At 51.0% G+C, this 13,225-nt stretch overlaps 2 protein-coding genes across 3 annotated transcripts; one reads left to right on the forward strand and one right to left on the reverse strand.

Annotated features, from left to right (window-relative positions):
- Positions 1–1,244: 1,244 nt before the first annotated feature.
- Positions 1,245–3,438, reverse strand: LOC308127798 (cyclin-dependent kinase 5 activator 1-like). Its single transcript, XM_080493123.1, has 3 exons — positions 2,907–3,438; positions 2,406–2,543; positions 1,245–2,256 (listed from the first exon to the last, which is right to left on the reverse strand). The coding sequence occupies exons 1-3, from the start codon at positions 3,282–3,284 to the stop codon at positions 1,615–1,617; spliced, it is 1,158 nt and encodes a 385-aa protein (XP_080349249.1). The 5' UTR covers positions 3,285–3,438; the 3' UTR covers positions 1,245–1,614.
- Positions 3,439–4,883: 1,445 nt separating this feature from the next.
- fmnl2b (formin-like 2b) lies at positions 4,884–13,103 on the forward strand. Of its 2 annotated transcripts, XM_080493043.1 has the most exons (28): positions 4,896–5,590; positions 6,135–6,218; positions 6,362–6,442; positions 6,595–6,671; positions 6,769–6,852; positions 6,931–7,074; positions 7,150–7,276; positions 7,414–7,490; positions 7,625–7,718; positions 7,830–7,904; positions 7,997–8,107; positions 8,179–8,328; positions 8,404–8,505; positions 8,589–8,827; positions 8,912–9,015; positions 9,150–9,335; positions 9,494–9,514; positions 9,772–9,896; positions 9,970–10,172; positions 10,253–10,487; positions 10,575–10,643; positions 10,735–10,815; positions 11,061–11,190; positions 11,270–11,430; positions 11,530–11,631; positions 11,699–11,794; positions 12,001–12,124; positions 12,213–13,103. In XM_080493043.1, the coding sequence occupies exons 1-28, from the start codon at positions 5,474–5,476 to the stop codon at positions 12,299–12,301; spliced, it is 3,288 nt and encodes a 1,095-aa protein (XP_080349169.1). In that variant the 5' UTR covers positions 4,896–5,473; the 3' UTR covers positions 12,302–13,103. The 2 variants fall into 2 exon arrangements, with proteins under 2 accessions (XP_080349170.1, XP_080349169.1); XM_080493044.1 differs by lacking the exon at positions 9,494–9,514 and having other exon boundaries at positions 4,884–5,590; positions 12,213–12,538.
- Positions 13,104–13,225: the final 122 nt, after the last annotated feature.

The raw sequence follows: 13,225 nt of genomic DNA on the forward strand, positions 1-13,225 counted from the left end.
AAATAATAATAATGAAAATGTGGCTTCTTGTGATTTCTTTATTCAACTCAAGAAACTATTTAATTTTTGCGTGCTCTCAAATTCTGTTTATTTTCACCCGTGAATTTATGCATTGATTTTGTTTTTCTATTAACTTGCAGCAACAAGGGACATTAAAAGAAGGAAGATCACCAGTTAACAAGGTTAAACAGTTAATCCCGAACACCTGTGCAGTGCGCTGCGTCCCGTTATATCGGACATGACACATGTATAACATAGAAACCCCAACGCTAGTGTGACCTTGAAAATAAAAACGGACTTAAATTAAGTTGCTTTATTGAGTAATAAAAAACCCACAAGTCGTTTCTTTCTTTTTTTTTTTTTTTCGAAAAACAACTTTGGCGGAGCTTATGAAATGTTTGCTAAAGACATTAGCTGATGCTAACTACTATCATAATTAGTGATCTAACTTCAGTTAGACATATCAAATTTCTCTAAATACAGTCGTGGAAGATTTGTTATCAAGAAATGCTTTAATATAACAGCTTACCAAAAATCATTGGTTCTTTTATGTTTTCTTTCTTGAACTTCATTGACTTGAACACTGTGCTCCACGTAAAGCGTCCGGCGGTGCTGCTGTGACCGTGTAAGAAGGTTCCGCCCAGGATAATGCCAGCCGTGCCCACTGTGGCAGCAAGAGGGTGTTCAAGAATTCAAGTGAAGTAGCCACGGCCCCCTCCACTCACCCCCTGCCTCGGACCCCTGCCTTCACCTGCACCTGCACCACGTCCATCTGTTTCCCATGTTCATGACAGAGGAAACAATTCGTGGCAGCACACAATATTTTTAATCCATTCACCAATCCAAGTCTTTCCAGCATTTAGAATTTACATTTTCTCTTTCATATTAATATTGTTATAATTGGTGATGGTGTTGTGTTTTTATTTTTCTGTATTTATTTCATATAGTGCTGGATAGTGTCACAGATCTACCATATTATTAATCAATCTACCAACAAGCTGTACCATCAGCCATCTTTGTATCAATATACCATCTGTCTTCCATCTTTATTTATATTCACAACCTATATTTTATCATTTATATCTCATTCAGCATACATTGTAATATCAATACACCATCTAATTATAGAAATATCCCACAGTGTGCCCACATCTGTGTCACAACACTACTGTGGCCCAGTGTGTGTGTGTGTGTGTGTGTGTGTGTGTGTGTGTGTATGTGTAAGGAAGAGAAGGCACACACTCAAGTAACACATTTCCTTTATGACACAAGTTCCATTCTTCAGGTTGACATGACATAACACTGACCTATCACCTGTGCAGGTGTGTGTGCGTGCGTGTGTGTGTGAGATGTTACCTGTTTCTTACTGGCTCCGCCCCCTCTTGAACATAATTCAGGCTGGTTATGTTTAGCTAAATACAATCGAATGATACAGTTGGCTTTGATTGACAGCATGCGTGTGTCCTTGTTTAAGGTCAAAGGTCACCACCCACTGTCCTGTCACCATGGTAACAGCTGCTGCAGACCTTTTACATTCATACCCCGGTGGGTTGACGAGTCTCCTGTGTGTGGAGGCCTGCAGAGGAGGAGGTGAGGTGGAGGTACCAGGACATTTTAACGGTCCAGGTCGTCAACGCCATCTTCATCGTCTCCATTCTCTTCCTCGCCCTTCCCCTTGTCCCCAGCACCTCGCTGTGTCTCCCTGGCCCAGACTCCTCCCTTGTCTCTGACTCCTTCCTGCGTCTCCCTGTCCCCGGCTTGTCCCTGCGTCTCCTTGTTCCAGACCCCTCCCTGTATCTCCCGGTCTCTCACTCCACCCTGGATCTGCTTGTCTGTGACTCCCAGCTGTATCTCCCTGTCTCTGACTCCTCCCTGCGTCTCCTTGTCTCTGACTCCTCCCTGTGTCTCCTTGTCCCTGACTCCTCCCTGCGTCTCCTTGTCTCTGGCTCCCCCCTGGCTCTTCAGGTCCTGGAACACCTGGGTGAAGAAGTGTGGCTCAGCGTTGATTCTTAGCATGTCCCTGCTCAGGTGGTCGATCAGCTCCAGCGCTCTTTCCCAGAACGCATCGCGGCTGGACTCCACCAGGAAAGGCTTGAGGGGGTAGGAGATCTCATTGCCCAGGTAGGAGTAGGCCAGGTAGAGACAGGTGAGGAAGGTGGCGTGCAGCTCCTGCTCCGAGGACGTGTCCTCGTCCACGGCGTCTCTGCACAGCAGGTACACGAAGACCAGACCAGCTGGACTGATGAAGCACTGATCCTGTAGGAGACACACACAAAGCAGCCGCTGGTCACGCACTACTCCTGTATCGAGCAGCGTTGCTACGGCTACGACAGACAGCCGAGCTCAGGTGGCTGCAGTCTGAGGAGCGATCACAAACAAACAAACAAACAAACAAACAAACAGACCTGCCAGCCTTGAACCAGCAGTGCGCGGTCGACATTTCTAAACCACACGACGATCTGACTGGCCGAAAGATTTTTCAGTTTCACACAACGCCGACACAAAAAATCAGAAAGGCAACGTAGGAGCTCGCCTGTGGAGGCCTGCAGAGGAGGAGGTGGGGAGGAGAGAGAGAGAGAGAGAGAAAGAGAGGGAGAGAGAGAGAGAGAGGAGCAGAGGAAGAAGCAGAATTTGTTACAGAATCTCTACCTATGAGCTGAATGAAGAAATCATGACACAGCAAGGGTAAAGATCAGATTTGCTGTAACTCCTTGAGAAAAGCTGCTGAATCATGTAAAGTCTGTATGGAAGTGTGGAGTGTGTCGATGAGGAGCGGATCATCTTCATCTTGCAGAAGTGGAGTCCGAATTGTCCTGGCTCAGCCTCTTCCTCTCACTTCTCTGCAGGATGAAATTAACCCACTCTGTCAGATTATTCCCAATCAGAAGGATCTGTGGGGCACCCACCTGCACCACCACCCTGCGGGGGGAGAGGATCGCCTCCGAGCGGCCCTGCTTCAGCTCTGGCACGGTGGGTATGGGCACCGGGATGGGTCCCTGTCTGTGCCCGCCCTTCAGCGTGCGGGCCGGGCCGTCGGTGGCCGCCTGCTCTCGTTGCTCCGGTGCCGCAGGCTTCACCTTCTTCCCGCCCTTCCTCTTGGCTCGAGCGGCCACGAGCCGCTTCTTCCACCGGAGCACGTGCAGCAGCACCGGGTGCCTCCTCTTCTTCTTCTTCCCACTCCTCTCCTCCTCCTCCTTCTCCTGCACCCTCCGTACATCCAGCTCCTCCGACCCGCCGCCAGCACCCTTCCTCCATCCCGGAGACAGAGACAGCACCGTTCCCATGGTGACAACCAGACCGAGGCGTGAGAGCCTCTGCAGCGGACAGGGAGGGAGGAAGGGCGAGGGGAGGGGAAGGGAGGACGGAGGGGGTGAGAGTGAGCAGTCCAGTAAGAGAGATGATTCCTCCTCCTCCTGCACCTCCTGCACCTGCCGCTGGTTCAGTGAGACTGTGGGGGGGCGGGACTTCCTGCAGAGCGGCAGAAAACGTTAAAGGAGCATTTTACTCAGCCGTGATGTCATCACAGACACCAGTCAATCAAACTGCCCGTCCAGCTCCCACAATGCACTGTGACGATGAAGATGATGATGATGATGATGATTTTAATGGTGAGAATGATGATGGTAGTGATAATAAAGTTCACGGTAATTAAGAAAATGATGATGATGATCATAATGATGATAATGAAGATTATGATGATGATGAAGAAGATGATAGTGGTGGTGATGATGATGATGATGATGATGATGATGATGATGATAATGATGAAGTTCACAATTGTAATCGTAGTTCAGAAAATGGTGATTATAATGATGACTATAAAGACGATAGTGGTGATGATGGTCATGATTATAATATTGCAAATGATGAAGATGATAGCGATCATAATGATGATGATGATATAGTGATCATAATGATGGTAATGATGACGATGATGATGATGATGATGATGATGATATAGTGATAATAATGATGAAGGTGATAGTGGTCATGATGATGATAATGAAAGTGGTGTAGATGACAGTAATCATGATGAAGATGACGACAGCGATCATGATGATGAAGGTGACAATAGTTATGATGACGACGGTGGTGACGATAATGCCGACTATGATGACGATAACAATGGTGTGGTTGATGGTAGTGAAGAAGAAGATGATGAAGATGATGAAAATGATTATAGTGACAATGAGGATGGCGGTGTGACTGGTGAATATGAGGTAATTAAAGAGAGCTATGGAGAAGGGGCAAGACGGAATCACCCCCTTCCCATGAAGACCAGATTCATGCTGGACACAATTAATGAAGTATTTCTACACACACACACACACTTCATAAATTAATGAAGTATTTCTACATACACGCAAAATGTCGCACCTGTGGACAGGAGCCTGGTCCTCTCCTTGCCTGCCACCAGGGGGCAGCCTTCACAGTCAACACCATTAATCAGAGTTAGGTCAGGATGCTCTGCTGTGTCTTCTGAGGTCCACAGTGTGATGTGACCACATCATGGAGACACATGCCGTGACTCTGGTCCCGTGCTGCACTCTGATTGGTCGGCTGCTCTTACCTGAGGAAGGTGAGCTCCATCACAGCCAGCAGGTGCACAGATCCAGAGGAACCAGGGAAGCTCTGCAGGGGGTCGAGATCTTCATTGATCACATGAAATAATCTGAAAATCTTTTAGAAGTTTACGTGTGAGTCTTCAGAATGGAAACAATGCAGATACAAAGGGGTTTTTTTCTTCAAGTGACGCTTTTACATATTTAGAAAAAAAAAAGTTCCACAGCAGCTCAGATTATAGTGTGTGTTTGTGTGTGCGTGTGTGTGTGCGCGCGCGCGCGGTGGGTGGAGCCTGTGGCAGCAGAAGGTTCATTGTCTGAAGAGCAGGGAGAGAGAGGGAGGAGGGGGGTCGAGGGAGCTCCACACTGACAGAGAGAGAGAGAGGGAGGAAGCGAGAGAGGGAGAGACAAAGAGGGGGGGAGATCGACTCTCTCTTTCTTTCTTCATGTGGGGGAGGAGAGGGGGAGGATTAACCGGCTGATCTGCGACACGCGCTCACACACACACATTTGATATTGACGCACACACAACACACGGCGGCGGAGCTTCGTCGGGATCAGCATCATCATCATCATCAGCAGCAGCAGCAGCATCCTCATCCTCAGCAGCAGCGGTGGAGAGAGACAAAGAGACAGAACAGGCGGAGGAGGGAGGTGGTCTCCATCGTGTGAGGATAGACAGGGAGGATACAGACAGAGAGAGAGACATAGACATAGACGGAGAGAGCGAGAGAGAGAGAGAGAGAGAGCGAGAGAGACAGGCCGCGCGCAGCTCCACCGCCCGTCTGTGATGGCCGACCACATGTTCGTGCGGCTGTAGGTGGGTGTGTTCGCAGTGTGGCTGCTGCTGTGTGTGTCTGTGTGTCCACTGTGTGTGTGTGTGTGTGTGTGTGTGAGGGAGCGTGTGTGTGATGGGGAACGCGGAGAGCATGGAGAGCCAGCTGGCGGTGATCCGGTCCAGAGCCGCGCCGGTTCGACTCCCGATGCCCGACCCGGCCGAGCTGGAGGAGAGGTTCTCCATCGCACTGGTGAGAGCACTACACTGCACACATGCACGGCCAAACACACACAACACATACACAGGTACACAAGCTACATACAGACAACTACACCCATGTACACACATACACACAGCTGCAAACATCACATGCATCTACCCCTGCTTATACAACACATATATACACTCGTATATATATATATATATATATATATTATAGGTAAAACACATATATACACAACACACATCTACACTCATATATATATATATATATAGAGAGAGATAAAACACATATATACGCGACATACATCTATACCCGTATGTACGACACGTGTATACACTATTCACGTGTACATATCTACACACATGACACAGCTCCACACATCAAATGGAGCAGCAAGACAAAACAGGTCTGTTGTGGACCACAGAGTCCAGTTTCTGATGTTTCTGGGAATTTCCCGATGATCCTGTTTGTTTGATCTGTTGGCAGAGGAGCTGCAGGGTCCTTGAAAATTGTCTTAATGGATCTATAAATTGTCTTTCGCGTCAAACCGTCTCCCACCTTCGCGTTTCAGAATTCCATGAACCTGCCGCCTGACAAGGTGCGTCTGTTGCGTTCCTATGACAACGAGAAGAAGTGGGAGCTAATCTGTGACCAGGTGAGTGCTGCCTTAGGAGGTTTAGGTGGGTCGGAACTTCAGGACATACTAATCAGGTATAACGTGTGTGTGTGTGTGTGTGTGTGTGTGTGTGTGTGTGTGTGTGTGTGTGTGTGTGTGTGTGTGTGTGTGTGTGCGTGTAGGAGAGATTCCAGGTGAAGAACCCTCCCCATACTTACATCCAGAAGCTGAGAGGTTTCCTCGACCCAGCAGTCACACGCAAGGTGAGATGTAAAAATGAATGTGTGTGTGTATGTGTATGTGTATGTGTGTGTGTGTGTGTATAAGTCGAGATATCAACAGTGTGATGTCCATGAGCGCTGTCTGTGGCTCACCTGCTTGAATTCCTTCTTTTTTTTTTTTTACCTTTCCGCAGAAGTTCAGACGAAGAGTTCAAGAGTCGACTCAGATGCTCAGAGAGCTCGAAATTTCTCTCAGAACGAACCACATTGGGTAAAGCCTTGCAGCCTCACCTGCCTGAGCCTCACCTGCCTGTCCCTCGCTGTCTGTGCCTCACCTTTCTGTGCTTCCCCCGTCTGTCCACCTCCAGATGGGTCCGAGAGTTCCTGAACGAGGAGAATCGAGGTCTGGACGTCCTCGTGGAGTACCTTTCCTTCGCTCAGTACGCCGTCACGTGAGTTTCTGACCGTCGATGTGAAGCCATCAGGAGTGTGTCTGCAGGACAAACACTGATCCTGTGCTCGCCGTCCAGGTTTGATGGAGAGCAGTCGGACACTGGAGGCGAGGTGTCTTCCATCGACTCTCCCTGGAGTCGGTCCATCGAGGATCTCCATGGCGACTGCAGCCTCCCGTCACCGTCGGCATCCGTCACTCGAGCAGCTCGACACTCCATCAGGTAGATAGTCGTCTGGACTGAATCCTGACGGCGTCACAACCTGTCCCGCGACTCACCTGGCATGTCCCCCCCCAGCTCCACCCTGGTGACTCGCTCCAACACGCTGCCCAGCCGGCGCACTCTGAAGAACTCGCGGCTCGTCTGTAAGAAGGACGACGTCCACGTCTGCGTCATGTGTCTGAGAGCCATCATGAACTACCAGGTAATGGACGCAAAGGGCGTCCGTGGCCGCCACAACACCGAGACATGAAGAGAGATTGTAAACAACTTGACACTTCTGCCGTGTTTCTCACTGAATCGCCGCTCGTGACCTCGTGTGTGTGTCCTCGTCTTCCTCAGTATGGTTTCAATATGGTGATGTCACATCCTCACGCTGTCAACGAAATCGCACTGAGCCTCAACAACAGGAACCCCAGGTAGTATTTACAGACACACACTATCACACCTGCTCAAACTAAAGTTCTTCCAGAAGTAAAACAACAACAAACGTGTAGCTGCCTACGTGGGACCGTGACACAAATAACATGTTGGCTCTCCGATTCTCCATCAGGACCAAAGCTCTGGTTCTGGAGCTGCTGGCGGCCGTCTGTCTGGTTCGAGGAGGACACGAGATCATCCTGTCTGCCTTCGACCACTTTAAGACGGTACGATGACACTGTGAACATCTCCGTGTCTCTTGATTCTTGACATCGTCAACAACCACAACACGTCTGAATGATCCACACTGAGCTCATGGACTGACTCATTAATTGCAGGTTTGCACCGAGTCGATGCGCTTTGAAAAGCTGATGGAACATTTTAAGAACGAAGACGACAACATCGACTTCTTGGTGACTTTTTTTTTTTGTCTATTAAAAAACAACCCCAAGTGATTAGAAATCAAGCCTGAGCCGAATCCCACTGACACTTTGCCTCCCACCAGGTGGCCTGTATGCAGTTCATCAACATTGTGGTTCACTCGGTGGAGGACATGAACTTCAGAGTCCACCTGCAGTACGACTTCACCAAGCTCAACCTGGACGAACACCTGGAGGTAACACACGCGTCTGCACACGCCCACCGACCGGAACGCACGCCGGTTCAACCTCAGTTTTCCCGTTGCAGAGGCTGAAGCACACGGAGAGCGACAGGCTGCAGGTCCAGATTCAGGCCTACCTGGACAACGTGTTCGACGTCGGGACGCTGCTGGAGGATGCCGAGACCAAAACTGCCGCTCTGGAGAGAGTGGAGGAGCTGGAGGAGAACCTGGCGACGGTAAGGCCGACTCGGGGAGCAGACGGACGGGCGAAGGGAGAGCACGGACAGGTGTAACCCGTCTTTCTCTCTCAGATGTCAGAGCGCGTCCTGGACGTGGAGAACGAGGCAATGCTGAAGATCGTGGAACTGGAGAAACAGCTGATGCAGACCAACAAGGAGCTGGACCAGCTGCGGGTGAGTGACCAGCATCATCTGGATTTCGATGGTGGTGGTGACGATTCGCTCTGACCTCCTCTCTCCACACGTTACCCGTGCAGGATGTGTACGCCAGCACCAACACCCAGGTTCACACCCTGCGGCGGATGGTCCGCGAGAAGGACCAAACAATAAGACGTCAGAGCCGCCTGGAGCGTCAGGCTCAGGAGGCCCAGCAGGCCGGCGGCCCCGGAGGCCCCGGGGGACCCGGAGCTCCCCAGCCCCAAAGAGGGGAAGGGGACGGAGGCGTGGCAGACTGCGCCTCCCCGTCTCCTCCGCCAGGTGCAAACCTGTCGCCCAGGTTAGAAACCCGATTCTGAAGATACTGTAACTCCACTTTACTGTCAGATCAGCTCTCTGACGCTCGCCTCATTGTTTTCTGCAGCCCGGAGACCGTAGCCTATCACAGCATGGGACCAGGGCTGGGTGGGGCTCCGGGTGTACCAGCCCCACCCCCTCCACCTCCTCCCCCACCAATGCCCGGCACAGGTGAGTTTCACACTTCCGGATGCAGGTACGAGGAAGAACAAACCATGTGCGAGGCTGTAAGTTTCAGTGTTGCACCTCAGAACTGGAAGTTGCCCCTCGCACTGACGGCTGTCTATTCTGTCCCCTCTATGTAGTCTCTAATGGGCCGTACCCGGCTCCTCCGCCCCCAGCACCCCCACCTCCCCCTCCTCCGCCACCGCCACCCTGTCGGACAAGCGAGCTGAGCTCTGGCCCCTTGCCCCCGCCTCCTCCGCCCGTGGCGCCACCCCTCCCCGGGTCGGGGGGCTCGCCGACAGTGATCTTCACCTCGGGACTGGCGGGTGAGTTCAGAGTCCCCGCGGAAATGACACGGCTATTTCAACTGATTAAAGAGGCCAGGACTGGTGGCTGCGACCTGATCCACAGCTGCCTGTTGTCATGGTGACAGTGATTGAATGTGGCTGCTAATGCGCTGTTTGTTTTCTCCTGCTGCTTACAGAGGGTCCGCTCAAGTTATTCTGTACGTTGACTTCAGCTTGCTTGCTTCCCCACATCCTCCCGCCCCCAGAAACGGCCTCTGTGTTGTGATTAGCCCACTTTAAAATGTCACGTGTTTGATTCCCCGCCAGCACCTCTGAAAACCCGCCGCACGGTTCAGATTCCCGCCACACTGTCCGAACATTCACAACCGTTCAGAGAAGAACGGGACGTCTGTGCACTCGCAGCATGAGACGTCCTTATGTTTGTTCACCTCCTTATCGCACTTGTTCCTTTTAGCGGTGAAGATAAAGAAGCCGATCCAGACCAAGTTCAGGATGCCCGTGTTGAACTGGGTGGCTCTGAAGCCAAGTCAGATCAACGGAACCGTCTTCAACGACATCGACGACGAGTCCATCCTGCAGGTAAGTGCCTGACTGGGACCAGAATGAGGTTAGGAGGTCAGTGTGCGGGGCTGCCTGACCGTCTGTCTCTCAGGACCTGGACGTGGAGGAGTTCGAGGAGCTCTTTAAGACCAAGGCTCAGGGTCCGGCCGTGGACCTCACGCTGTCCCGACAGAAGCTCCCCCAGAAGGCCCCGTCCAAAGTTTCCCTGCTGGAGGCGAACCGAGCCAAGAACCTGGCCATCACCCTGAGGAAGGCGGGCCAGAGCTCCGAGGTCATCTGCCGGGCCATCCACTCGTAGGTCTCCCTGCTTCTGATCGGTTCACCCGGCTAGTCGAGGTGAAACTTTCTCTAACAGGCTCCGATTGGTCGTGCAGGTTTGACCTCCGGACAGTCCGCGTGGACTTCGTGGAGTGCTTGATGCGCTTTCTGCCGACGGAGGCGGAGGTGAAGATGCTGCGGCAATATGAGAGGGACAGAAAACCTCTGGAGGCCCTCTGCGACGAAGACCGCTTCATGATGCAGTTCAGCCGCCTTGAGAGACTCAGCCAGCGCATGTCCATCATGACCTTCATGGGCAACTTCACAGACAACGTCCAGATGTTGACCCCGGTGAGAGCAGCTGGCGGCCACACAGACAGGCGGCGGGGAGAGAGACAGACAGGTCAGGGTAACCCGTCTCTCTGTGTTGTCTTCCAGCAACTTCATGCCATGATTGCAGCGTCTGTGTCGATAAAATCCTCTCAGAAGTTGAAGAAGATCCTGGAGGTCAGTGCTGCTTCTGGGATTGTGGAATTGTTTTGATTCTAGTGAGTTTTTCTTGTATTTGGGGGTTTTCACAGACTCACTGTCATCGTAGATTATCTTGGCTCTGGGAAACTACATGAACAGCAGCAAGCGAGGCGCCGTGTACGGATTCAAACTGCAGAGTTTAGACCTGGTAAGTCCCAAAACCGACCTGCTCCTGTGATCTGACGACGCCACGTATCCGCTTCGATTGCACCTCGGACCAGCGAGTACACAAGTAGGTGTAAGGTCATCCCGGGTTTCCTGCTCAGATTTGATCTGCCGAGAAGATCCACCAAAAACAAACAACAAAACAAAGCTTCACTTACACCTCAGCGGATAATTAGTATCCATAGTAACAGAGGAACAAGTGTGTATTTCATCTGTGTGTTTGTGTAGCTGTTGGAGACCAAGTCGACAGACAGGAAACAGACTTTGCTTCATTACATCGGCAACGTGGTCCGAGAAAAATACTCAAATGTGTCGCTCTTCTACAACGAGCTTCACTACGTGGACAAAGCTGCTGCGGGTGAGTCTGACAGCGAATCAGAGCGCAGCCGCTGTGTGTCCTGCGGTGGACTGACCGCCGCCTGTTGACCTGTGCACAGTGAGTCTGGAGAACGTGCTGTGTGACGTGAAGGAGCTGCAGCGCGGCATGGAGCTGACCTGGAGGGAGTTCAGTGTGTCGCACAACGCCACGCTCAAAGACTTCATCAGCAGGAACGAATCGCGGCTCGGGAAACTGCAGGAGGACGCACGCATCGCACAGGTGTCGCTCACACACTCTCACCACACACACACACACACACACACCGTAATCCTTGTGTCTCTGACCCGTGTGTGTGTGTGTGTGTCCACCAAACATCAGGACGCGTTTGAAGACGTGGTGAAGTTTTTCGGAGAGAGTTCGAAGACGATGCCTCCGTCCGTCTTTTTCCCCATCTTTGTTCGGTTCATCAAAGCCTACAGGGTGAGTCACGTGATCGGCCGGGCGGGAAACGGGAAGAGGTTCCCTTCTGACGTGTTTCTATGTTCAGCTGGCTGAGGAGGAGAACGAGCAGAGGAGGCGTCAGGAGCAGATGTTGCTGGAGAAACTGGAGCAGGAGGAGCAACAGGAGGAGGAGGAGACCAAGGTGAGACACCCGTCGTCACGTGACATCATCACACTAACAGCCTGATCATCCACTACGTGTTGGTCCTATTGACTTTAAATTTACTGAGTTATTACGAGAAGGACATCTGACCACACCTGGTGGACCTTCACACATCTGACACACACTTAGAAATAGATACACTCCTGTAAACAGGCCCATCACTCTCTCTCTCTCTCTCTCTCTAGTCTCCGTCTCACAGGGGGAAACGTCAGCAGCAGGAACTGCTCACCGAGCTCAGACGACGACAGGGAAAAGACAGCCGCCATGTTTACGAAGGGAAGGACGGCGCCATCGAGGACATCATCACTGGTAAAAACGTGACGTCACGGGTCAGCATCTCAGCATCTGTCTGAGCTGATGTCTGATTGAGAGTGTGTGTGTGTGTGTGTCCCTGCAGCTCTGAAGACCGTCCCTTTCACAGCCCGATCAGCCAAACGCAGCTCGCGCTTCTTCTGCGACCCCACCCACTCCGAGGAGCACTACTGAGCGACGTGGGACAGCGACCACTGCTCCACATCAACGGGACCAATCAGCACTTTGAACATTTCTGATTGAACAAAATTCTTTGTTTGTTTTCGGGTTTTGTTTTTTTAATAATCGGTTTGTGTCCAGAGAACAGTTCCTCAGAGCACTTTAAAGACACTTTGGAGTTCGTTTGAAGCTGGATGTCCGCTGAAGAAGACCACTGGTCACAGTGCAAACACTAAAATCCATCATGGTGCTAAAAAAAAAAAAAAAAAAAAAAAAAAAAGAAAATCTCAGTGCCTCATGTTTCAATCAGCTCCAGCAGGTGGCACTGTGGAGCGCCAGGACGCCTGAAAACCAGCCCGCACATCTGGATCAAAGTCCTGCTTCTGGTCCTCGGCTCTAACTGGATCGTTGTACAGGGTTCTACTCTATTCTACTGTGTTCCACTGTATTTATCGTCCCTAACAGAGCTGCAACTCTCAAGACTGTTTACGGAACCGACATCTTACTCACACGCACACACATTTTCACATGTACACACACTCTCATGCTCATACACACAGCAGTCAGGTTGTGTGTGTGGATCCATGTGGGAGTGAAACGAACGGAAAACTGTGTCCCGGCAGTCTAATTTCAACAATGCACCACCCCCTTTCCCCTCCTCCAATTTAAAAAAAGAAAAGAAAAAAAAGAGAGAGAGAGAGAAAATCAGCACAACCTTTTCGTACCTGTACAGACGTTTTTGTAGAAGCGTGTAGCTCGTTCTGTGTTTGTTGGTGGTGATTCTGCACTTCAGGTGTATAAATAAAATGCACCCCGTCTTTGTGTCTTCCAGTGTAAAAGTGCATTAAATGGAGTTTTTCAATTATTCTGCAGCGTCAACATGCTGATCACACACACACACTCTCTCTCACACACACACACACACACACACTCTCTCAC

Source organism: Lipophrys pholis (genome assembly GCF_963383615.2).
Source record: "Lipophrys pholis genome assembly, chromosome: 23".
Lineage (NCBI taxonomy): Eukaryota > Metazoa > Chordata > Actinopteri > Blenniiformes > Blenniidae > Lipophrys > Lipophrys pholis.

Bases quoted from the DNA above. Each gene is read 5' to 3' on its own strand.
- LOC308127798 (XM_080493123.1), bottom strand. From the start codon at position 3,284: ATGGGAACGGTGCTGTCTCTGTCTCCGGGATGGAGGAAGGGTGCTGGC. The intron at 2,544-2,906 runs GTGGGTGCCCCA...CCTCCTCTGCAG, and splicing joins CCCGCAGGGTGGTGGTGCAG to GCCTCCACAGGCGAGCTCCT. The intron at 2,257-2,405 runs GTCTGTTTGTTT...TGTCTCCTACAG, and splicing joins TGCTGGTTCAAGGCTGGCAG to GATCAGTGCTTCATCAGTCC.
- fmnl2b (XM_080493043.1), top strand. From the start codon at position 5,474: ATGGGGAACGCGGAGAGCATGGAGAGCCAGCTGGCGGTGATCCGGTCC. The intron at 7,905-7,996 runs GTGACTTTTTTT...GCCTCCCACCAG, and splicing joins ACGACAACATCGACTTCTTG to GTGGCCTGTATGCAGTTCAT. The intron at 9,336-9,493 runs GTGAGTTCAGAG...TGCTGCTTACAG, and splicing joins CTTCACCTCGGGACTGGCGG to AGGGTCCGCTCAAGTTATTC.